Genomic DNA, 26,832 nt, shown 5'->3' with positions numbered 1-26,832 from the left:
CATTTCTAAAGGTAATTTTTAATTTGGAAGAGTCACCAGTCAAAGCCGGTGCCTATATTAATCGAAGTGGCACAGCTTCCAACGGTCCTACCTATAGCTGTAGAGGTCACCATTTCTGCAGATCTTATTAACAGCAAGTGGACAACATCTCATAAAACTACCTAGAGATCTATTCACTTACAGTGTCAGCTGGATATATACTTACTTATCATCTTAATAGATGACCACTTATTTAAATAAATTGTTAGAGCAAAGTTGCAAATAGGGTTTATCCTTACCAGTGCAAACAGACATAACTTCCAAATAATATGTAAGGTCCCATACTTATATGTAACTTAATTCAAACATACAGGGCCTGATTCAGAGGTGGACGGAGTACTCTCAACCACTACTGCAAATTTAAGCTAATGCTGCAGCCGATAGGCTGTCAAATGAGACGCCCACTGGCTCCGGCTCCAATCAGACGATGTGCGCAAATAGTCGCATCATCAATAGGACATAACCCTACGGTTGCTCAGAATGACTGATGGTAGATGGCCACCGGTGCCAGTGGAACAGCGTCCAGTCACCTCCCAAGAATGCCCTTCAAAATTGGATGAATGAGCAGTGCGTCTCAGGTGTGCCCAATGTTTTATTTGTGTCCACCTCTGAATCAGCCCACAGTTAGTGTTACAGATATACAAATTGGATATTTCAGACTAATTATCTCTGAAGTTCTATGCTACAGCTCCTAGAGTAAATTAGATGTAGATGCATTAGGCTAAATAATACTACAGACCACAGTCCCCATTATACTCAGTGGGGACTGCGGTCTGAACCTGCCAAGCTCCGAAAAGCCTAACTTTTCTTAACCTGGCCCTGTAAGCTAGTGTTATATTTAGATGGTGTTAGCCCTTGAAGCTTATAGACTTTATCTTCCTTACACTTCCTTGGGATGCCTCACTGAAATCTTTACAAATGGCCATGCACGCACATACTACAGGAACTACTCACTAGTAGCATTACGCTGTTGGTCATACTGTGAAAACCATTGCTTAGGAGCCTCGGTTTAATAAATAGCTGACAAAATAACATTCCAATTCGATATGCCACAATATGATATGTTACTATTGTGGGCATAACAGCAGTGTTAATAAATACAGTACGTATACCATTAAATAATATCTGGATTAAGTTTTCCACAGTAAAGTCTTGATCAATATGTCTTGTCCATTTTTATTTGAAATTAAATAGCCCTGATTATATTGAAATAAATGGGATAAACAATGAATATTGCCTGGAATGGATTTTCAGGCACATAGGAACCTAAATAAAAGAACAGAAGCATAACATGCCTGAGAATTTCAAATACTGTATACTGTGCACTGCTGTCAACTTCCCCTAAATCCCAGGAGAAGTCCAAGGTTCAAACATTATTTTCTTGAATTTGTGTGTCAGTAAAGGTTCCCAAACACGGTCCTCAAGGCTCCCCAACAGTTTATGTTTTAGAGATGTCCATGGTTGAGCACAGCTGGGTAAATCAAATTACTGTAAGTCACCTGTGCTCAACCATGGATATCTCTAAAACCTGAACTGTTGGGGAGCATTGAGGACCACGTTTTGGGAACCTTTACTGAGAAAAAAATTCCCTAACCATAAAGTACTGCAGATATTAGAAGTCACCTTGGAGTTTTGCACCCAATAAAAAAACACTCAGCCTGATATTTGGGCATTCATAATGTATACTCTCCAGTAACTTCAAATATCCATATAAATGACAGTAGGAAGATAGTACACCACATTCTGCTTACCAGCAAAGTATCCTTGGACATTGTTTTCAAACTGGTCAATTAAACAGATATATTGCCTTCCAAGTCTGTTTTTCACTTCTGCAAAAGGTAAAGGTGGTATTTACTTTATGCAGAATATTTATCTTGTTATTATGTTAATTTGGTGATCTACTGTAGTACTTCTGGTTTATTTATGAGACAGTTTTAGCCAAAATAGAAACAAACAAAAGAAATCTAATGGAAAATAATACCATGTATCATAGTGATGTTTGTTTGAAAATTGTTTGTGTTCACTTACTAGAAACATTAACAAAAGTACAATTTATATGTTGCTTCAAGTTTTCTTATCTTGCACTTTGTCCTGTTACTGCAGTTGCCACTGGTAATGTTTTATACACACAGGAAATGGCTACACCAATCAATGCGGTTCCCAAGGTGACAGGAAACCCTGCTCAGTCCCATGTTGATTGTACATGTCTGACACTCTACCCTTCTTTTTTACTCTTTCCTTTTTGGCTGAGCTTTAAACAGGCTGTTCTAATTGCTGCCTAACTAAGCAATTTCATTATAACATAAGAAATTAATGCAGTTTTAAGATGCTCTATAGCAGTTTTTAAGCTTACTGTATTTGTAGGAAAGGATAAAATGCTACAGTGCATTGTGTTCAAAACTATCTTTAATTTAATTTTTATGCATGTTTTAAAGAACTAAGGAATGTACAGTTGTATTTGATACAATATGTGTAGTCTACTAGTAGTGTTTATGTATTATTTATTTTATTTATTTATTAACATTTATTTATTTATATAGTGCCAGCATATTCCATTGCAGTTTATAGCTGGGAACAAAAAAGTAATAAAATGAGACTGGGTAATAACAGTCACATAAAGAGGTAAAAGGGCCCTGCTCGCAAGTTTACAATCTGTAGGGAATTAGCAATTGATACATGAGGATAAGTGCTACATATTGTAAATTGGACAATCCAGATTGCAAAGGTTTTGTTGGATTGTATAATCCAGTCATAAAGCAATGATGGCCGGGGTTAGTTGAGTGTGTGGATGCAGGAAGAGAACCTACGTAAATTTTGTATGATCTGTGTAGAGTGGAGGTTTTTGAGAAAAAGATTATGGAGATTATGGAGATTTCAGATGTGTCCACAATAAGCCATGCAACGCGATTTGCCTGACGTGAGTGAGCTGCTACATCCCTTGGTACTCTGCTAGTGTAGGGCGTCCTTTTTTGCCAAAGATGTGTCTAATTCGCAATACGACGCATCTAGGATGCACCAGCAGACTTTGTTGATTAATTTGATATGTGACACTTGTATATCTGTGTCTGTATATGAACCACAACGTAACCTGCAATGAAAAAACCTGTGGGCGCTACATTGTAGCACTTCATATACAGATTCAGAGACTCAGTCACACTGAGATATACAAGTGTTGCATATCAAATTAATCAGCACAGTCAGCTAGTCGCTTTGCATTGCTACTTAGGCCCGAATTCAATATGGGGACAAAAAGTCTGAGCTCTGACTTTTCGCCCTCATCGCTGGTTTTTCCTGGGATAACGTATCGGGCACGTGCCCGCTTATCCCCATCAATTTGGATACGGCGAAAAAGGGACCCGGCAGAAAGGTAAGTATGGGGAAAGTCCTGTCAATTTTTGGGAAATCTTCCTGTCACCCCCCTAAAGATGTCCTAACATGGGGGATCACTATGGGTATCCCCGATTTGGGCTGCTGAAGGTAGTCGGGGTTTTTAAGAGCTGTGGCAGGTGCATAAATGCGGCTTTAGAAGAACGGATGAAGAATTGTACTTAGGTTTTTTTTGGAAACAATAACTTGTCCCATCAAATTTGTGGTACATGAAAATGGGTGCAAGCATATTTTTAAGTCCCTGAAGTCATTTTTAAAAATTCTTCAAAACTTTACCTGCCGCTACCACCCGCATTCTAGAAAACACCTGCCGCATACTTGGGAACCCCCCTGAATCAATATCGCTAGTTTAAAACTTTGTTCCCCTTAATTTAAAGTACATTTTTTGGGGTCTCCTGAGGATTTTTTGTTTTTTGTTTTGACACAGATTACTTTTAAGGGACCCTCCCAGGGCTGCAGGCTATTTTTTTTAAGCCTGCACCCCTAAACCCCAATTCTGCACATTTTTTTGCCATGTATTACATGGAGAAAAGTTATCCCTGTGTTTTAACAAAGACTTTTCACACCATCGAAAAGTCTTTGAAGTTGAATACGGGGATAATTGAAATAGGCGAAAATTACGTCATCGGCGATAAATTATCGCCGGACTTTTCACCTCTAATTGAATATGGCCCTTAGATGCATTTTTGTAAAAAAAAAAAAGGCAAAAAAGACACTGGTGCTATCAGAGTCTCATGGGACCTAGCGAGGGGCTTTTTAGCGCGACTGCAGCAAAGATGTACGAGGACACATCTTTAGGTGGGTGGTTCATGAATTTGACAAGTTTACCTAGAGAAGTGTTTTTTTAGGGAGAGCTTGAAGGTTTGGGGCATAGGCAGGTGAACTTGGAATGCAGGGTGTGCGTCCGCACATCCCTTAGGCAGCCTAAAGCATTTCCTGTCTGCATCTCAACTGCCTCCCAGAGAAGAGGCAGTCTATTTTTGAATCCTAGATGGCTGATGTGAAACTTTTGTATCCAAATAGAGAAGTTTCAAATCAGCCATCTTTGATTCAAAATAAGGCCGTCTCAATCCTGAGAGCAGGCTGAGATGCAGGGTGGAGACAACAGCATCTGCAGGGTGGGGGGTTGGGTACTGTATTCCCCAGGGGAAGGGGTTCGGTTAGTCTATATATCAAATCTTGCACAGAGTGGAGGGTTGAGTTGGGAGATATTTTCAGAAAAGCAAAATTACTATTGTTTCTTTCTTACCAATACCCTAACCCTAACTGTCCCCTTTGGCAGCCTAACTGTAACATACCCTTCAGCAGTCTAAACCTAACCCCCACTCCACACCCTCCTCTCTGACTGCGGCTCAGTGGCGCTGAGCGCTGTAGATTCTGGCTTCATGCCAGAATCTACAGCGCATGCGCAGGTCTCCGGGAAAATGGCGCCTGCGCCTACTTTCCCGGGGACATCTTTTCTGCGCATGTGCAGATCACTGGGAAAATGGGCGCCGCCATTTTCCCAGTGAGTGTTTGCTGCTCTTCAGCGCCGGCACGGCTCTGCGGAGCAGCACTTTGGGAATCGACGGAGAGGTATCTATAACTACCTATGGGTGCGTTGGCCCCCCTGGACCCTGGGGCCCGTGTGCCCCGCACACCCTGCACCCATTATAGTTACGCCCCTGGTTACAGGTTTGCAGTTATGCATGCCTATGGCTACAGTTAGAGAAAACAGAATAAACACATGTAGACACATCTTAGTCAATCATATATGAACTCTTTTAAAAACACATGTGGAACATATTACATTTGCATTTTTGCTTGTCTTTAATGCAAATAATGCTAGTGTGTATGAGGCCTAACTCTTGGTCTCTGGCTTTCTGTGGTATCAAGTCAACAGTAGCCATGTCAACATTCATTATGTCAATACCACAATCTACAATGATGACTTTAGGATATCGACATGCACCATGTCGACATCCCCAGAATGTCATCATGTTCACAATGTCAACATTTTAACTGTTGCCAGCTTATTCTGAATCACACACAAGTCCAAAAATGGTCCATCTAGTGATTTGTAGCACACTGCGCTGCATCCCAAATACGCATGGATATGCATCTTGGTGGTGGCACCATGCATGGCCAGTTCTCCATTTCTTGGAAGTGCGCCCTACTTGTTGTCAACTGTGTAGCTAGACTTCTATGGTATTCTTAGGCCTGTATATGACGAAGGGAACCTGTTTTGTTGGATCTTCAAAAGACAAACACTATAAATGTATATAATAAGTTAATAAAAGTCCTTTGTATAGCAACAATATTTCTATTGGTAATGTCAATGAACCAAGATAATGGAGATTAGTGTCCTGTGATATGATGCAATTATACAATACAATGTATCAGCATCCAGCCAAATGGCCACAGTCTCTTAGATGTAACAAGGATACAAAAAGTTCAATATACGGTACCGAATTCTATATTTCTTTGGAGCATCTCCTATATTATCTAGTGCCAGTGGAGAAGTGGCTGTATTGGACTGATACCCACAAGTGCAGCCATACATTACACAGTGTCTCCTGAGGCTGGATGATGACTACGTGTGGCTGGCAAGCTGTGGCCGGAATAGCAGCGGTGCCGTATAACCTCAGGACACCACCGGCTGTGACGACTCCTTGGACAGTGTCATCTGCTAATTAAGTGCCCACTGTGGGTAGTAGGTATGCCGTGGTCAGAGTATGCAGCAGCGCTGTGTGATTTCCCTGGAGTTCATCGGCAAGTGGTCTTTGAAAGCAAAGTTAGGCTGGAGATGGACTCGCTGCCAGAGTGTCATCCCTGGCAGAATCAATAGGTCTTTTCACCACATAGGAGGCCAGCTGACAGTGGCGCTCATGGACCAAGCTGTTTCAATTTAGAAGAGGCACGTGCAGCAAAAATCCAGGAGTCGGTAGTAGAGAAAAAAATAAAACCAAGTGAAACCAATGTGCTGTACAATGGTCTTGTACAAACAATTAAAAAAACAATAAAAAAGAAATAAAATTACATTGGTTAAGTGTTTTAACGTTAATTACTGGACACAACCCTGTATTTAATAATAAAGAAAATGAATACATGTTTGAGGTCTGTAAGTTCTCACCTATATGTTGTTTGTGCTGATGTTAGTATACTCATGAAAGCCCCATTAACAGTAAGGAGAAATAAGAGGCAATTGTGCTCACGTGGATGTCTGTTATTGCTCAGTGGAACTAATATTACAAAGACAGTAGTTGCATCTAATATTGTAATGTATATTTTATATTGTAGACATTGAACATAAAATGTCTTTGTAAACAATATTTGCAGTTTTTCCTTCAGTCACTGAGATATCGCAATGTGCACCTTTTTTGATTCCAATTGTTGTTCACGCTCAGGCTGACTTTAAGCTAGTCGCCTTAGTCTACCTAGCTTAGCTTTGGTGGAAATCTTGGACAGGACGGCATGATTGTACTACTGGTACACCAATAATCTAGAATCCATAGTTTTATATTTTTTATGTAAACCACAAAATTCAATTCAAGGGGCAAACAATCTCACAGTCCAGTCTAAGTTCACTTTAGTCAAAAAATATTATCTTGTAGATCCCAAATGCGTTGCTACTTAACCTACAGTAACACTGGAGGTTGCAAGTATCATGAGCAGTGACTCTATGATACGTAGTATTTGTCTCGGTGCGCCATCTACTGCATTGACATGTATACTGCAACTTCATGAGTCAAGATAAGCTGCCTGATTAGTGCTTAATATATAGATTTTCCTGCAAAATAGATCTATATCTATTTCTGTATGCATACCTATATAGCTGTTAGGTGTTCGAGGTGTGCAATATATGTAGTCATTTTGGACATGAGGAGTCTATGCAGATTCCAATAAACAAATTTTTGTCTCCATAGTTAATAAACAGTCCCTAAAACTATATATTTGTCCCCAAAAAGTTATATTTATATACATCTAGTCATTTTTGGTTTCAGGAGCCTGCACACTGAACATGCCGAGTCTGGGTTTATTACTCCTCTCCCTGATTTTGACATTGAGATGATACATACCTCAGTTCTTTCTAGGTGGCTAAGCTATACAATATTGAAAACGCAATCCAAAATCATCACATAGTTTTTGTGTGATGCCGGAATGAACAGACAGATAGACAGACAAACAAGAATTCGGAAAAAAAATATTGTCTCCATAATTCATACACAGTCCCATGGAGTACATTTCTCCAAAACATTTCTATGTACAGACACAACCATTACAAGTTTATTATAAATGTAGATTTCAGCTGCACATTTAAAAATGTTTTACTGCAGCAATTTTTCGTGAAAAACACGTGTCTAATGAACGCATTGGCTTTCGTGCATTTCTACCCATTTTCCAAATGCATGTGTGTGAACAAGTCATTTATAGCTCTTTAAAGACACTGGACCTGATTCTGAGCTGGGAGCAAAGAAAGAAAAGCAAGGTAACTTTGTATCTGGAACAAACCATTTTGCAATGCAAAGGGTGTAAATGCATTTATTTTTTTTGCATACAGGGTAAATACTGGCTGCTATTACATGTAGCCCACAGATGCTGGACAGCTTTATTTATACAGTGCAATTCAGATCTGAGTTTGGGCATGCCCCTCCCAAACTATAATATCTCTATAAATTTTAAACCTGCTCCACCTGCAATGCAACATGGTTTTACCAAAGTGCAAAGTTACTTACTCTATTTTGCTTTGCTCCTAACTTAGAATCAGCCCCACTATGTGCAAGTGCAGCGTCAACTGACATATAGAAAGGTCTACATTAAGAAAAAAATTCTGCGCAACAACTGCAAGTGAATATACCTTTTCCTCACAGACATATTCTCATTATATATTCTCATTACAGCTATTATGTTGTAGCTGCTGTTATTAAAATGCATAACACTTCAGTGCAGGTTTTCACTGTATGGAAACAGAAATCAAAGTGACAGCACCTTGTAGTAATTATCACATTGCTATGAAGTACTCTTATCTCTGATTCTGAATATAATACATTATTAATAATCAAAATTATTTAAATTTATGTTTAACTAAAGCAGAGATTATGTCAAATATTGTATCCATCCTGCTTATTGAGAGTAAATGGTAAAAAAGGTGACAGAACACTTAAACTAGTTTTTATGACAGTGCTATATCTTGTGCACCATTTCATTTCTACCTTAACACCTATCAATATGGACGGGGCTGGTGCAAGGTTTCAGATCGCCCAAGGCAACATTTTACCCTTTGCCCCTGCGTCCTCCAAATCATAATTTTCCACACATTAGTGACCCCAATTTATAATATGCCACACAACGGTGTCCCAAATTCATAATACACTATATAGAAATGCTTCAACTAATAGGCTACACAGCATAGCCCAACAATCATAATGTACCTCATAACACTGCCCCTAATTTATAATATGCTACACATCAGTGCCACAAAATCATTATATGCCACACAGCTATATTCCCACTTCATAATTATGCTACACATTAATGCCTCCAATATATAAAACACATTTGTGCCCCAATACATAATATGTCACACATTTGTGTCCCAAATACATATTCCACACGTGTGCCTCCAATACATATGCCACACAGCTGTACCTCAAATTTATTGCATGCCACATAGCCATGAATTATGCCATACAATGCCCCAAATTCTTTATATGCCATACAGCTGTGCCCCAATACATATTTTATGCCACACATCTGTGCCCCAATACATATTTTATGCCACACATCTGTACCCCGATATGTCAGTGCCCATTGACCCTCCACAACACTATCCATGCACTCATTAACCCCCACATACACAAACCCTTTCAATACTCATTACCACAAACACATACACCTTGCCATCACTCATTAACCATCCCAAACACAAACATTGTTAGTGCTCCTTAACTCACACACACAACCACCTTGCCAGCACTTATTAATCCCCCCCACACACACACACACTAACCCCGTTAATACTCCATAAAAACCACCATACACACACACAGGAGAGGAGAGGGAAGGGGTGACCACCACTACTGCTGACTCTACTGCACTAATAGGTGAAATTGGACTCAGCGGCGCTCTCCAGTGGTTGGTGCTCTTAAGCAGCTACCTAAAGCTGCCCAATGGTAGTACCAGCCCAGTGTATGGATACAAGGATGTTATCCATATCCTTTAGGGATGCTTACATCTGTTACTGATTATATAGATTTGAAGTCCACTTAGAATAAACTTCCCAGTGGTACCATCAACAGGCTACATTGAGTGCCACAAACATTGAGGGCTACAAACAACTCTCAGATGTTGGACACAAAGACCCAGTGAAGTGATGTAAGTATTTTGTGAGACATTAAGGTACAGAACTACTGGATCTAAGATTCAATTTATTTTAGGGGATAATTTCCTATGGCAAATGCATCCCTTTTGTATTATGACCTTGTAGCTCTTGTGTTTTGTTTTTTAATCTATATCTATATATCTTTATCTTTATTAAGGGCCTATGTATGGTATTTTTTATGTGGGTTAGATAGTCCTAAATAATAGTATGTTCAATATCTGCTATTTGAAATATTTTTTAAGTTAAATTAGAATGAATTAAAGCAGCTGAATCACAATATTTATAGTGATTAGCCTGTAGAATCAGTCATATATGATCAACCCTTTAGAAGAGGGTGCACAAGATTCACATGATCTTACAATTTGAAAACCTTATTCAGCCATGTGCACCCAGCTGCCGATCCTCCTGGCCAATCATAAATCACTATATAATGTTCATCTGGGGACTTCCATCCCCTTTTGTATATTTTTTATACAAATGTTAATTAGGTGTGCCACAAAATATAAATTACAAGGAAGGAGTGTCACAGCAAGATTAAGAGAGTAATGTTCTGCAGGTGCTATTTCTGTCATTTATTTATTTTGTTCCAAATGTTCACTGTTTGGCAATAGTCCACACATATGTTACTTTTTCTGAACTGCATAATTCAGAGCACAATTAGCTCAGGATTCCATACATATTTGTGTGTTTGCTGAACTATTCTCTGTCTGGAACTTGGGAAAACCTTCCAACAATGACTGATATTTATAAACACAATACCCTTTTTTTCTAAAGCATATTTTGTTATATTTTTAAACACAATACACATTCTTTTCAGTTGAATGAGATTGCAGTGGCTACTCATTCTTATTTTGCACTATATATGACAATGGCTTTATAATAGTATAAAACATCATGTAGCAGCAATACCAACAAGATCATGACGTACTTCTTAAACATTGCTTGTGCTATTAAGCAGTCACTACCATGTGCATACATGTCATGTATGCAATGAGAAGTTCATAAACCAGTGTACCTACAGTGTAAAACACCTGCTATGTAAATCTGGACACCTTCTTTAATGACAATACATTATTATTATTATGGTTTTGTTGCCACAATAGAGTAAATACAGAATTGTTTCACCAAAAATAATGGCATTGCAGTTAATGATGATACTCTTAGAGTTTTATTGCTGTTTTTTTTGCCAATTGGTTTTATTATCATTTAATAAATGTACTAACCGGTAATATGCCGTATCTCTCAGTGAAAAGTTTTCTGTTGGCTAATGATAACAAAAACTTACAGGACCTGATATAGAGTTGGACAATTAACTAATTTCACTGTGTGCAACTTGTTCTTGCAAGAGGTTTACCAGGCGCCTGCAAGAGATGTATTGGGCTCATACACGAGGAGTACTGTGCATGCGAAAACACAGGCTATTTCCAATAACTACATCCATGTGTAAATTGCAGCACATCATCTGGAGGTACAAAACAAATTTGGGGCTTCTAAAGCCATGGTATAAAGATGCCTACTGACTATGCTGGGGATGATGCTGTCCTCCCTGAGCTTGCCTTTGGATACCAGTGTTACGGTATGACAGATGTGCCACCCCAGTCAAATGCCCTACTTGACACTGTCCTCAGAGCTGTTTTGCTTTTTTGTATTTTGTTTATACAAAGTTGTTGATCAGTATGTACCTATATGCATGTATCAATAGTTTAAATATTTTTGGAGGAAATTGCCCCCACAAAGGAATAACCAGTACTAATGTGGCACTGATGTGAGGTGGTTTGCAATCCCCTAAACCACATGTGTGGTTCAGGTAAAACAGTCATTTTTACCACTAACATTGAGCAAGAGCCCAGTGTTACTGAGCATCAAGCCTAGTACTATTCGAGTGTTGCCCTAACAAACAGCGATTGAGCACCTAGAATGACCTGTTCGATACAGAGAAGCACTGGGTACAAACAATGATTGAGCACCTAGAGTGACCTGCCCGATACTGAGAAGCACTGGGTACAAACAATGATTGAGCACCTAGAATGACCTGCCCGATACTGAGAAGCACTGGGTACAAACAATGATTGAGCACCTAGAATGACCTGCCCGATAATGAAAAATATAATCTAGTGCAAGCAATAGTGGTGCTGCAAATGTCAGCATGTACTGACAACCCAAGGCTGTAGTTGCATGCTGGTGATTGTAGAAAAACAAATGCCAGTGTGCACATGGGCCCCAGTGAATACTATTACTTAGAGTGCGACAAGTGTGCAAACATGTAATTTTGCTAACCACTGCTTAATAAATATCCCCTGTAAGTGTTTGTGAAGGTGTCCCCAATTAGCCCATCCTTTATTGTATTCATTCTTAGCACCATTTTTTAACATATTTTTTTATAGTACCCCCTTATATAATTAGATGAGAGTGTTGTAATGTAGTAGCACAGTATTGGTCGTGAGTTCTACCATGGTATGAAAGGAACAGTAGAATAAGTGGACATCTATTGCTATAAATTACTATACACTGTCTCTATCACAGTGACCAGACCCAGGTACCAAATAAATTGTTGCAATGATTTAGAAAATGTCTTATTCTTGAAAAACTGTTACAGCTGTTCAACATGATTTGCTGTTAGGGATAGGGATCTCCGTCTTCAGAGCGGCAGTTCGTGTTATTAGAATGACAAGGAAAAGTGGCAGATATCCACAAAAGGCTCTATGGTATGTACTGTACATTTCTTTGCAATACTGAGCTTGTTGTATGCTGTGTAATATTGAAATTCTATGTCTGTATTATAGGGGTCATAATTGGAATGTCTGTTCTAGTATTTATTATGGATTTAGGATTAACACTACTATTTATTTTCCATTGTCGTTTTACAAATAGTTGAACCTTTACTAAGAAAATGATGTCACTGACTAAAACATACAACTGGTGTTTGCAGTGGGTTCAATGAAAAAATATTTTTATCTTGGATAGAAGTACAAACAAGTAAGCTATGACAGTCTCTTATATTTCTCATTATTGTTATTGTCATTAGGTCAAGGAATGTGCCAGCTGTGCTTCATGGGTGGGCCTAGACATTTATTCTATCAGTAAATGTCATTGTCTAATCTGAGTATTATTATGCATCTCCATGGCAATACAATTTGTGCAATCAATTCTCTTACGTGATAAAGGCATTTTGCATCTTGATATTAATTTATCCAGGGCTGGACTAAGGACTGTGGGGGCCCGATGGCTGAAACGTTGTGGGGGCCCTCCAGTACAGGACCTACTTGAGATGACCAGTTCCTTGAATGGAGACAGTATACTCAGACAGGCCAGCTCATTACACGCTAGGAATAAATAAATATATATACAGTATATATATATATATATATACAAACACGATGTTTCTCCTATAAGAGGTGTAGCAACCCCCAAGGGAAGAAAACAAAACACAGGAGGCACTCCCTTTAGAAAATAGATACCAGTTGTACAGTCCTGACAAAAAGGTCTGCGGACCTTGAAACGTTGACATGTTGCTGTACTGTTTTTTCATTATGATATAAGTGCATATATATTTTTTCTATTTTCTAAAGGGCGTGCCTCCTGTGTTTTGTTTTCTTCCCTTGGGGGTTGCTACACCTCTCATAGGAGAAACATCGTGTTTGTATGTTCAATTTAGGAAGGCACCCCGTTTCTTGCAGTCTCTCCTGAGTGCCGAACTTTTGCAGTGTGTATATATATATATATATATATATATATATATTTTCCACCCACATAGAAATTAGAAAAAGGAGAAATCATTGGTTTTGATTCATTGATTAATTTATATATATATATATACACTGTCAATTAATATATATATGTATATATATAAATTGACAGTAAACATTATATATATATATATATATATATATATATATATATATATATTCATTTGGACTGTTTTTTTTTTTTGCTCCAGATTCATGTGAAGCTGGGTTACGAAAAGATGCTGCGAGGAGACATCGGCATGGTAAAGTCATATCAGGTGCCAACAAGTGCCAGTGGACATAAATGTATTATTAGTCTGCAAAATCAAATTAGCAAATGGTCCTGTTTCCTGGTGGCAGGACCCCCTTGGTGGTCAACCTATCCCTATATTCACCTAATCTCACCCCATCAGTATATCCTGAATGGAGACATGGAGTGTGGTTCTCCTTTTCAGTCACAATTGCTCTAAAAGTCAGCTATTCTATTTAAAAGTTTGTTGTGCTGTTAATGTTCAGTGCATTCTGAAAGTATTCACAGCACTCCACTTTTTCCACATTTTGTTATATTACAGCCTTATTCCAAAATGGAATAAATTAATTTTTGACCTCAAAATTCTAAACACAGTACCCCATAATGACAACGTGTAAAACATTTTGAGATTTTTACAAATTTAATTAAAAAGAAAACTAAGAAATCACATGTACATAAGTATTCACAGCCATTGCCATGAAGCTCAAATTGAGCTCAGGTGTATCCTGTTTCCACTGATCATCCTTGAGATGTTTCTACAGCTTAATTGGAGTCTACCTGTGGTAAATTCAGTTGTTTGGACATGATTTTGAAAGGCATACAGCTGTATATATAAGGTCCCACACTTGACAGTGCATGTCAGAGCACAAACTAAGCATGAAGTCCAAGGAATTATCTGTAGACCTCCGAGACAGGATCGTCTCGAGGCACAAATCTGGGGAAGTGTCCAGAAAAATATCTGCTGCTTTGAAGGTCCCAATGAGCACAGTGGCCTCCATCATCCGTAAATGGAAGAAGTTCGGAACCACCAGGACTCTTCCTAGAGTTGGCCGGCCGTCTAAACTGAGTGATCGGGGGAGAAGGGCCCTAGTCAGGGAGGTGACCAAGAGCCCGTTAGTCACTCTGTCAGAGCTACAGTATTCCTCTGTGGAGAGAGGAGAACCTTCCAGAAGGACAACCATCTCTGCAGCAATCCACCAATCATGCCTCTGCCTTTTTGATAAAGCCGTTGAATGCGGTGAAATGCGTTAAAGGACATACAGATACAGTGTCTACCACTTTGATACCTAACCTCATTGCATCAAACCATCTGGAATTATCCTGTACTTTTGGATTTCATCTGCTCCAACCTGGCTCCCGTCACCATCGGGTCTGCAGTGCACTCCACGGCACCTCCCAGTCACGGCTCCCTCTGATTCATCAGCCTGTTACTGCACCACGAGTCTGGAGAGGGAAATACAGCAGCGGGAAGGCAGTTTACCACAGCGGTGACCTGGATAGCAGGAGCAGTGAACCCACTGTGCTTCTGGAACGGACCTGCTGACAGCTGCTTATCTCAGACACAGTTGGTGCTATATTACTCCTCTAACACTCACCACATTGTTTGCCTTTTATTTGGGGCTTCATCCCATGGATATTTATCCGCTTTGCTACTTCATGGTTTCAACACAATATTGACCTCATCTTGGATACTATGTGAGAACATTTCTCATTTTAGTAGATACTGTTACCAATTTGTATCTCCATTCACCTGTGTTTTTCATGATTCAGATACTAATCTCTACAGACTGTTTACATTTTGTTCTGTGCTACTGGTACTCTTCTTTTTTATATTATTATATTTACCTACATCAAATTACATTTTTATTTTCAATACTACCAGTGTAATTTTGTGTTCATAGAGGCTTTTCCACCTACTCCATTTTTTCTGTATGGTAGAGTGGCCAGACGGAAGCCACTCCTTAGTGAAAAGCACATGGCATCCCGACTGAAGTTGCTAAAATGCACCTGAAGGACTCTCAGACCAGGAGAAACAAAATTCTCTGGTTTGATAAGACAAAGATTGAACCCTTTGGCATGAATGCCAGGTGTTATGTTTGGAGGAAACCAGGCACCGCTCATCACCAGGCCAATACCATCCCTACAGTGAAGCATGGTGGTGGCAGCATCATGCTGTGGGGATGTTTTTCAGCGGCAGGAACTGGGAGACTAGTCAGGATAGAGGGAAAGATGAATGCAGCAATGTACAAAGACATCCTGGATGAAAACCTGTTCCAGAGCGCTCTTGACCTCAGACTGGGGGTGACTGTTCATCTTTCAGCACGACAACGACCCTAAGCACACAGCCAAGATATCAAAGGAGTGGCTTCAGGACAACTCTGTATGTCCTTGAGTGACCCAGCCAGAGCCCAGACTTGAATCCGATTGAACATCTCTAGAGATATCTTAAAATGGCTATGCACCGACGCTTCCCATCCAACATGATGGAGCTTGAGAGGTGCTGCAAAGAGGAATGGGCGGAACTGCCGAAAGATAGGTGTGCCAAGCTTGTGGCATCATATTCAAAAAGACTTGAGGCTGTAATTGCTGCCAAAGGTGCATCAACAAAGTATTGAGCAAAGGCTGTGAATAGTTATGTACATGTGATTTCTTAGTTTTTTTTTATTAAATTTGCAAAAATCTCAAAAAAACTTTACACGTTGTCATTATAGGGTATTGTGTGTAGAATTTTGAGGACAAAAATTAATTTGTTCCATTTTGGAACAAGGCTGTAACATAACAAAATGTGGAAAAAGTGAAGCGCTGTTAATACTTTCCGGATGCACTGTAATCTTCTTGCTATAGCACAATGTAAAATGCACTACAAATAGGGGGATGTTTTACAATATTGATTATCTCTCTTGATGATTGCTTCTGTTTCAAAAATTGCTAAACTATGAATGTAAGTTTTCATCTGTTTACTCATCTCTACAGGATGATGTAGATGCACCTCAAGACGGGGTATGTATTCCAATCTCCAACAGAACAGCCCTCTCTGCAAGTGTTTTTCTGTAAAATAGTAAATAATGAGTTAATGAAAGGTTGTGATATGTTTTTCGTCTTGTTACAGAGCAGTAAAAAATTCAAGAAGGAGGAGAGAAACATCTATTGCGTTAGGAATTTCCTAATGATTAACGTACTGATATGAAGCCCTATAAATTATGAATATATGAAATTGATTATATATTACAAAAATAGGGGGTGCTACCACGGACAAAAGAGGAATTATTCAAAACATACATACATGTGTAAATGGTGCACTGATAAATAAAATGTAACTTTTACTAAACAAACAATTACAATGTCAGACAATTTGTGTGAAGTATCTATAATAACAAGCACTATAGAAAGTGTAAAGAAAGAAATTAGTGATAATAAAAGTGTTTTTCAACTGTGTACCTGTCTCGTGTATTCTTGTATTTATATTATTGTTTTATTCTTAATACCTTTTGTGTGATAGTGATATGATCATTTTTCCTGATGTTGCTAAATAGCGACAGATAGAGCCACCTCTGAGATAATTTGCTCCAAAATAAATGAATAATTATGAATGACTAATTTGTCCAAGAGATTGATATAAAATATTATATATGAATACTATATATTAATACCACTTTTAGCTGGTTAGCCACTTGTGATCATTGTCCATTTGTTTTAATGAGGTAGTTGTGAAACCCCAAAAGGGTTTTTGCTCAATGTCTACTCTCTTTGTAAGATCTGGGGGCATATATAATAGGTTGTGAGCTGCAGTCGCTGCGGGAACTCCTGCAAGTCTTTCTGTATTTTTAAAGCGCCAATCATTTTAAAGGGAAAAGCAGTGGGTATAGGGAGCGCGCATGATCAACTTGTCTCCCCTCAGTGGACTTCTGCTTAATGACTTGGATGTTGCAATCAGGCATGCATTCCCGATGTAGCCATTTAAGTGACTCTTGGAAAATATATTTTTGTTCAGTCTTGATCCTTGTGGATGGTGTTCATCAACATGAGAAACAATTTCTGAGGTATAAGAAAAAATGACTATAGGACAGCAGGATGGATTAGGAAGTACAGTAAGAATTGGAAGTGATTAGATAGGTGTGATGTGATGGGTCACTGAGATAAAAGCTGATCTCATCAGATGACTGAACTGCAGGAAGAGATGAGGTTGTAAAATCATCCAATGTTAGAAAAGTCAGTTTCCCTGGCAGTGTCATACAGCCTCGCTGCGGGCACAAACAGGAACTAGTTGGCAAAACATAAGAAAGTGTGATTAAAAGAGGGAAAGCTACATTTTTTCTTATGTCAGCTGCTTTCCGCTACAGGATACAAAGTAATTCCTGTCCTCCCTTGATACTGATCATTATAAGCTTAGTCTAGAAACGCTTGTCAAGACAGCTTCCTTAGTTCACTGTGACCTGCTGAGCATTGTAAAACTTTCAAACAATGCAAATCATAAGCATTAAACCAACTAATTATCATTTGGACAGCTAGATGCAGATGACTGGAGTGTTTCTAACGAGATCATACCATGAATGTAATGTGTATGTATAGTTTATGTAGCAATTTACAAATATACACATGGGCTTGCCTTTATATGAGCATTTAGCTCATTATTAAGACACCCTATGTAATACATTAAATGGTTTAGCTGTGACATGTGCAGAGTGTGCAGTTATATCTGCTCCATCTGTAAAATAGGATTTGCTTTACCATGAATAAGAGCATATTTACCAAGTACAAGCTAAACTTTTTCTTATTTATAGCATTGCACATTTATTCAAAGTACTCCAAGGGGTTCATTTACCAAGCTGTGGTTGCTTTATGGTTTTGATCCAGGATTTAAAACAGCAACTCCTATGATCCATTACTTTCTTTGTTTTAACTGTTATATATATATATATATATATACATATATATATGTATATATATATATATATATAATATACACAGGAGGCTCTTTTTCACAGTGGTTCTGACCCCATTGGGATTAGTTAGTTTAAATGTGACAGACATCAAACAAACCCTTACAAAGCTCTCATACTAACAAACACAGCCAACAGTTCCTCCACTTAATTAATATCTTCCTCCCATCTGGACATTTGTTGGCACTTGAAGCTCATCACTTTCCAATCATCAGAGAACCCAGCTAAGGGACCATAGAGTGACATCACTAGAGGAAGTTACTCCCTTTTCTGACATTCCAGTGCTAAAAGGCCAATGACTATGTCAGGGCAGCAAGTTGCACACATACTTCACAGCACTCTGGGCGTCTCATGCTTAGATGTAGCTGAACAAACATTGCTGTGTATTTAAAGGAAAAAAACTTATGTTATATAAATACTGTGATAATGGGTCAACTCGTACATTGTTACTACTATATGTCCTTTTATTGTAAAATTAATATGTTATAAAACATAAAGACTTATTATAATTACAGTAGACTATGGGGGAATTACATTATTTATTTATTTATTTATTTATTTATTTATTTATTTTTGTAAGTACCCAAGCTAATGTATTGTTATTCTGAGAGAAGATTTTATGTCCCCAAACTATACAACTTTACAATAAAAAAATATATTTATTTATAATTACTTAACAATTCAGGTTAAAAAATATATACAGTATATGGATTTCTACATACAACTATATATCTGAATGGTGGGAATCGGTATGATTTAGGAATCCCGACAGCGGCTGCTCGACATGGGTGAAAATCCCGATCGTCCCTAAGGTAAGTATAGAGTACCCTAATTCCCTCCCCTAACCCTAACGCTCCCTTTGGGGTGCCTAACCCTAACCTTCCCCCCAGTGCCTAACCCTAATCCCCCCTCTAATGCCTAACCCTAACCTTCCCCCCAGTGCCTAACCCTAATCCCCCCTCTAATGCCTAACCCTAACCCTCCCCTCCCCTAGCCTAACCCTAACCTCCTGGGGGGGGCTAACCCTAAGCCTCCCCGGGAGCCATAAACCTAAATCTCCCCTCCCCCCACTACGCGGCTGTCCGCGCCCGGCGCCCCTTCGATCGGGATAAGGGCGCCGGTCTCCCGGCATCGGTAAAACAACAAGAGTCTAGATTTAGACGCCTGTCATTTAACCCTCGCCGGGATAAAACAGTCGGAAAGCTGGCTGTCAGGATTACGTCACTGCATAATCCTGACTGCATACCAAATGGTGAAACCCGTCCATTGCATATCTTTCATTAAGCCTTTTTCTAAGTCCACAAATTACATTTCAAAAGTATTATAATAATATAATTGTCAAATACACCCTTTACAACAGGGTTGTCTAGCTGTATTTGCTTTGTGACCAGACAGCATGGAGACATAACCCAGCTAGTATTCCACATAAAATGTATCGTAGTTTTGGCACCTCCAGGACATATACAGTACATTGCCAGCAAGCCATGATTCTTGCATATGTATAGTACAAATCTGTTACATTTCAAAATTTCCTGTCATTCTTAAATTAATGAATACTACTGTGCAGCTGTCCAATTAGAATTTCATTATAAATGCAAGTGTATGAGAAAGTACGATCCAAATAGTTTAAAAAAAATTGTGGCAACAGCTTACACAGACAAATATACAAAATCATTAATGGTTAACAGCTATTTAAAATTGTAATTCAGGAGTGCAGGGGAGCTTCCACAGGGGTCTATTTACTAACCAGTGTTAGGAGACAGAGTGCAAAATGATAAGGAAGTGATAAGGTGCCAGCCAATCAGCTCCCAACTATCATTTTTCAAACACAGCCTGTGAGATGGCAGGTGGGAGCTGATTGGCTAGCACCTTATTACTTCCTTATCACTTTTCACTCTGTCTCCTAACACTTCTTAGTAAATAGACCCCACAGTGAGAAAAGTCAGGCCCCAGTACTAGGGGAGCTGACAAGTGTCGTAACCTGGGCATACCCCATTGTGATTATGGGGCACTACCTGCTGATGCAGTACCTGTGAAGGTGGGGTGGGGGTTGTGGTGTTCTGAGTGACAGTTTATGCATATATATATATATATGTGTGTGTGTGTGTGTGTACATAGCTCCCAACATGACCCACTCCAGGAGGGACACAATGTTCTGGTCCTGGACTCCCCTGATAATTTATGATTGGTGGTGGCTCCAGGGGTGTGGCTGCAGTACAGTCCAAAATTCAAATAGGGGAGTCACACCAACTCCCAGTGAGCCCCAGCCAGTGATGTTTGGCAGTGTGTGAAATGACAGTTGGTGTGGCTCCCCTATTTCAATTTTGAACTGCGCTGCAGCCCCACCTCTTACCATGGAAGTCCATGACCAGAGCATTGTGTCCCTCCTGGAGAGGGTCATGTTGGGAGGTATGGATATATATAAATATATACATATACACATATATAAATAAACAGGGGCGCCGAGAGGGGGGGGGGGAGCGGGTACAGATTACCCGGGTCTGGGCTTTCTGAGGGCCCCGGGGGGGCCCGGGTCCGGCGCCACTCCCCCCCCCTCACAGCAGCCCAGCACACGGCGTGTCTCCTGTGCCTGTGCGGGGGAGCGATCACACTGATCGCACCCCCCTGGCTTTGCGCCGGGATGAGGGAGCTCAGAGCGCCCCCCTCCCCAGCTTGCAGCGCCGTTTCGCTACTCCTTTTTTTTTTTCTCGGCAAGGGGGCATGGCCACGCCCACCACAATTAGACCACGCCCCCTATTAATGGGTCCCGCCACGGCTCTTGGCGGGCCTGTAAATAAATACAATAGGTCCGGCACTCACACACAAATGAAGCAATGTGCCTGCGTGCCCTTGGAAATAGGGATACAGATTGTCCATGATATGTCTAACCGGCAAAACACAAAACGGCACTGCAGGACTTCTAATTAATGCAGAAATTACACATTCTGCCTAAGTCTATTAAGGACGGCAACTTGATATCCAAATAAAACATTACTATTTTTTTATAAAAATTTGGGAGAGTGCCCTTGTACACAAATATTGTGTAATTTCTTATATATATATATATATATAAACTTGGATTTTATAATAGCTACTGGAATCCATACAATAAAATAATGTTATGGAGAATTTAAAAGTCACCATGGTGTAATGAGGGTACATGATTCCTGGCTTAAAGTTATTTGTACTTTGTCTAGTGGTCCTTTATTATATTTAGAAATATATTTATTATATCTAGTCACTATCTCATACTTGCCTACGTTTTTCCTTCCCCTCTGGTAGTGGAATTGCATTATCATTATAGCCCTGCCTACAAGGAGCAATGCAACACACCAAGCACCAAGCAGAGAGGGTAGAGTTATAATGATGCCTTTCACTCAGAGTCATGTCATCATGATGCACTGTTCTGCCTATTTCATTAGGAAGTGGGCAGGATGGGGGAGGTTGACCGCCTCTTCTGAGAATCTATGGGACTCCCTAAAAATTTAGTAGTCTCTTGAATGTAAGCAATTATGATCCTTCTATCAATCAAGCATGCTTTTTTGACCACTTGTCATAATTCAATGAATGTCAATGAGAAAAAATGTGTACTTTACAAAGTTCATTTAAACAAATAAGATTTGCTACTAACTTATTTTGTCTTATTGCAGGAGAGGTTCCAATGTGTCGCTTAGCTTGGACATGAGTGGTTTAGGAATTGTAGAACCTTTCAATGTGGCTCCAACACCACGAGAAAAAGTAGCAGTTGAATACTTGCAAACAGCCAGTCGTGTCCTGACCAGACAGCAACTACATGATGTGGTTCAAAGCCCACATTTGCTTCACACTGAATTCATGGTATGACTAATACGATTGGCAGACTACTCAAAAATTCAGAATTTTATGCAAGTTGTACCTATTCAATCAGGAAACATGAGGTTTTCCCTAGTGCTGAATTAATATATTAAAGATTTTTATAGAGGTTATCTATTGAAGAGTCATGAATGCAGTAGGCCAGTGGCTTCACTAGGATGGTGCGGGGCGCACCAGGTGACACCATCTGAGGGGCTAACACTAAAATAGCAGAGATACTCTGCTATTTTGGTGTCAACCCCTTGGATGGTGTCACCAGGCAACGCTGCAGCAGCGGCGAAGTATGACGCGTACATGCACGTGTCATCCACACCCCCCTTCAAATGTCTGGAAAGGCTGGGGGCTTTCCAGCAGCTCCAGGACCGCAGGGCAAGCCATCAGTTTGATGAAGACGGAGGCGTAATACACTGCACAAGAGGGGACATGGCCTCACGGGCGCGAGACCAAGTCCCCTTCACATACACATGCCTTCGGCGCTCGACAGGTTGGCAAATGTCACCACTCGATGTGATACCTCTCCAGTATGCCCAGTGCGATTGCAGACTTCCAAGTGTTAGTGCCCTTAGACCAAGGGCGTATTTATAATGGGTGCAGGGTGTGCAGGGCACACGGCCCCTGTGTCCAGGGGGGCTCACACCGCACGCCCTGCACCCATAAAACTTACCTCTCCGGAGTCCCACGTCGGCTTCGGTGTCTCCAACTGTAAAAACGGCTGGACAATGGCCGCGTATGCGCAGTACAGTGAAAATGGCAGCCTCGGCCATTTTCCCGGTGACCTGTGCATGCGCTATAGACTCTGGGCACACTCTAGTGCCCAGAATCTATAAGTGCGGTGCTGGGCGCGCATCGCTCAGTGCGCAGCCGGACGGAGTTTAGGGGGCCCATGTCGGAGACTGCACAAGGGCCCCCTCCTCTAGAAACGCCCCTGCCTTTGACAATATCATTTGTTTTTAACAGTATTTGGACTTCTAATTATTTATTTATTTATTAGATGCAGAAAAAATTTAGCTGAATTACATACACAGCTCTAACATCTAAATATTTTTTTAATTAAAGAGACATCTAACATGGAGGATGTCATGTTAGGGTATGGATCTTTTTGGGGGGGTCCACTTTTTTTGCTGCAGATCTTCTAATTTTTTCCTTGGCTTTATTTAGACATTTCAACTGGGTTTTTTTGTGTTTTTCTTCTAGTGAACTTAAAATTGAATAAAAATAAAATAAAATATAGAGCAGGATGTTACTGAAAAAATGCTAATTAGAAAAGCAATTAAAAGTAATGGGTTTGAGTTGGCAAGTAACAACACAAATTGCAGATGTATATTTTATTCAGTAAAAAAGCAGCAATTGCGACCATATACTATGCGACAACCATCTCTAGATGCGTGCCGATTTGACAACAGCAGGATTTGTGCCTGGTACACAGATACTTACATCCAATTTGCACCCACATTTTATAGCATTCTTTTGAGTGCAACAAGCTATTATATATTAATTAACTTGTGAAAAAGCTAACTCAGTAGTACAGCACAAACTACTCACCCCTCGTGTAGAAAATGTTTTCTTAAACTTGCATAGAAGAGACATCACGTATCAATGTGAGCAGTACATTCACAGACAAGCAATTTATTATTTGCACCTGCCCCTGAACAATATGGCTCTCTCAGTCATAAATGTGTTTTTTGTCTACATCTGCAACCAATTGTATTCTCTGTGTATTCAGTAAGTGGCAGACTCACAGCAAAACACATGGGCGCATATGCATGCACCTACTGTACTGTTCTGAGCATGCATAGTGCAGATTTCTACAAGATATACTCATACTTGGCCATGTTGCTGAAATTTCTGGGTAACTCACAACTTTTGGGGTGCTCTTACTGGAATCCAGGAGATTAGACAACCTTCTCTCTTCCTGTCCACTTTTGCTTTAATCGCGTCATCATGGATCTGCCTCCTGCTGCAAAATGACGCAATTTGTAAAATGTATAATGGGGACAAGCCATGATGATACAAATCACCTCACCATGCCCCCTGCTGTTTCCCCTGGGAACTCCCCCTGGAGGATTTTCATGAATACAGTACAAAATGCAAACTGGCATACAGTAGTACTCACTTACATGGGGCTTGATCAGTGGCCGATTAACAGTCGGTCAATCGGAGCTCCAGCTCCAGGTGTCCACATAAAAATAGGCCCATCATCAGCATGATGATGACCAGCTGCCTAGCTGGTCACACAGTCAGCCATAAATTATAAGTATTAAAATTGTTTTTCTAGTTTTCTCACAAAATTATATATTTTTCTATTTTTATGTATTTAGGGAGATATTGGGGCTGACAGTGTATGGGGTATACACACCCACATGGCTCTGGTCACACCCACACAGCACTGGTCACACCCACATGGCACTGGTCACACCCACACAGCACTGGTTACAGCTCCTCCCCTTCTCAGTATAGATCATTTTCAGCCCCAGGCCCATGTGTCCCTTAGTCCAGCCTTGGGCCTAATGTGTGTGAAGCATCATGGATTAATGTGTTGCAGGTACTGTACATGCATATATGCTTACTCTGTGCTCCAAAAAAGCAAAACAATTACTGTAAGTAAAAAGTGTTAGTGTGCCTACACCCTTTGAGAATGTCAACATCGCTGCACCTTGCAACTGATATTATTCTTAATCTTAAGTATATTGTAAAGTAATATTTACTACTCACTGAAATAAGATCTCTGCTGTGTGTCTATTGTTTAATACTGATACAACATATCATTGTGTTATTATCTAAGATCGTGGTATGAGAAGGGTTATTAAACAATATGATCTCAGTAAACAGGAGACTGTGCATAAAAATATGTCTAGACATTTTTACCAGTTTAAACTAAACTGGGAAAGTTAAGAGTAGATCACTTATAATAGACATTGTTTAGCTAGACGCTGTAGTACTCACTTCATGTTATTGTTTTGTTGCTTATACAGGAAATACCAATGAATTTTATGGATCCCAAAGAAATTGATATTCCAAGTCATGGAACCAAAAACCGCTACAAAACTATTTTGCCAAGTAAGTTAGTGACGGGTGGCAATATGTTTTCATTTGCCATTTTGAAAACCTTTGCCAATGCATGTATTTTTTAATGTATGAAAGCACAGACAAAGCATATACAGTGGTAAAATGTAAAGGCTAGTTCCCTCATATGTCCACCAGCAGACTGTGCCTATTAATGTTATATATAACACTTGTATATCTGAGTGCGACTCAGTCTCTGAATCTGTATATGAAGTGCTACAATGTAGCGGCCGCAGTTTTTTCATTCAAAGTTACGTTGTGGTTCACATACATACTCAGGTGCACACAGATATACAGGTGTTGCATATAAAAGTAATCAGCACAGTCCTCGTGTGATTGCACTACGATTTAGACGCATTTTTGTAGAAAAAAAGACGCTGAATGCTAGAGGAGTAGCGCGGGACTTGGTGGCTCACTCACGCCAGGCAAGTCACGCTGTGTGGCATATTGAAGCTAGATGTATGAGGACTCATCTATACATTTATTCCAGGATTACAGAAAAGTGCAAACTGTGCAGTACTTATTTCCGGTCCTGTAAAAAGTAGATTCCCTAAGGAACTTCCTTCTTCCCAATTGCCTGTGCAGATTTTGCATATTTTTAATAGAAGTTTCTGATGTGCCTGATTAAAGTGAACTTTGCATCAGATTAAACCACTATGGGGTTTATTTACTAAGCAGTGTTAGGAGACAGAGTGAAAGTGATAAGAAAGTGATAAGGTGCCAGCCAATCAGCTCCCAACTGTCATTTTTCAAACACAGCCTATGAGATGACAGTTGGGAGCTGATTGGCTGGCACCTTGTCACTGTCTTATCACTTTTCACTCTGTCTCCTAACACTGCTTAGAAAATAGACCCCTATATCTGGAAGCTTTGTACACTGAGTAGGTGATTTACTAAAGGACTGTAATTTTTTACCTCAGATCATCAGGTATGTGTTTTCTTTCATAATAAATAAATAAATGTACACATACCTCTCAGTGATGCTAAAATATATATACAACAAGCGATAATTCCCAGTATCTCTCATACACGCTCATTATAGCTCTGTAACAGTTCTCAGTAGTTCTCAAACAGTAGGGGCATCTCCCTTTTACAGCTCTTTTACTCACTCATAACCTACATGGATCTCAGCTGTGGCTCCCAGTGCTGGCACACTGTCTTCATCTCTCAGTCTTAGCTGGCACTTCTGCAGCGGTTACTCAGCGCTCCACTAAAAGGTGTCCAGTGACTTCTATCACCTCACTACTTCAGCGATAACTTCATCCTGAAGTATGAGATTAACTTCTCCATCCAGCACATTGACAGTCTCCTGAAGACAACATTCATATGTACTATGCTCTATGTAGATACACTGGTTTTACTGAAATCCCTGGGACAAGGTCTCAGTCTTGAGGCACAATAACCATCCTCCATTCCGAATTACCTCCACTGAGG

General features: G+C 39.9%; 1 protein-coding gene across 2 annotated transcripts in view; it reads left to right on the top strand.

Annotated features, from left to right (window-relative positions):
* The window catches only part of PTPRR (protein tyrosine phosphatase receptor type R), a 246,084-nt gene that overhangs the window by 161,844 nt on the left and 57,408 nt on the right, over positions 1-26,832 (top strand). For both annotated transcript variants that reach the window (XM_088452526.1, XM_088452528.1), the window contains 2 exons: positions 22,134-22,320; positions 25,308-25,392. In XM_088452526.1, the coding sequence (XP_088308652.1) occupies positions 22,134-22,320; positions 25,308-25,392 (272 nt within the window). The remainder of the gene's footprint in view (positions 1-22,133; positions 22,321-25,307; positions 25,393-26,832) is intronic.

The sequence above is a fragment of the Taudactylus pleione genome, unplaced genomic scaffold (genome assembly GCF_031769625.1).
Source record: "Taudactylus pleione unplaced genomic scaffold, aTauple2 ptg000038l, whole genome shotgun sequence".
Taxonomy (NCBI): Eukaryota; Metazoa; Chordata; class Amphibia; order Anura; family Myobatrachidae; genus Taudactylus; species Taudactylus pleione.
Note: the sequence above shows the minus strand (reverse complement) of the source record. Positions and strands in the feature narration are given on the sequence as shown.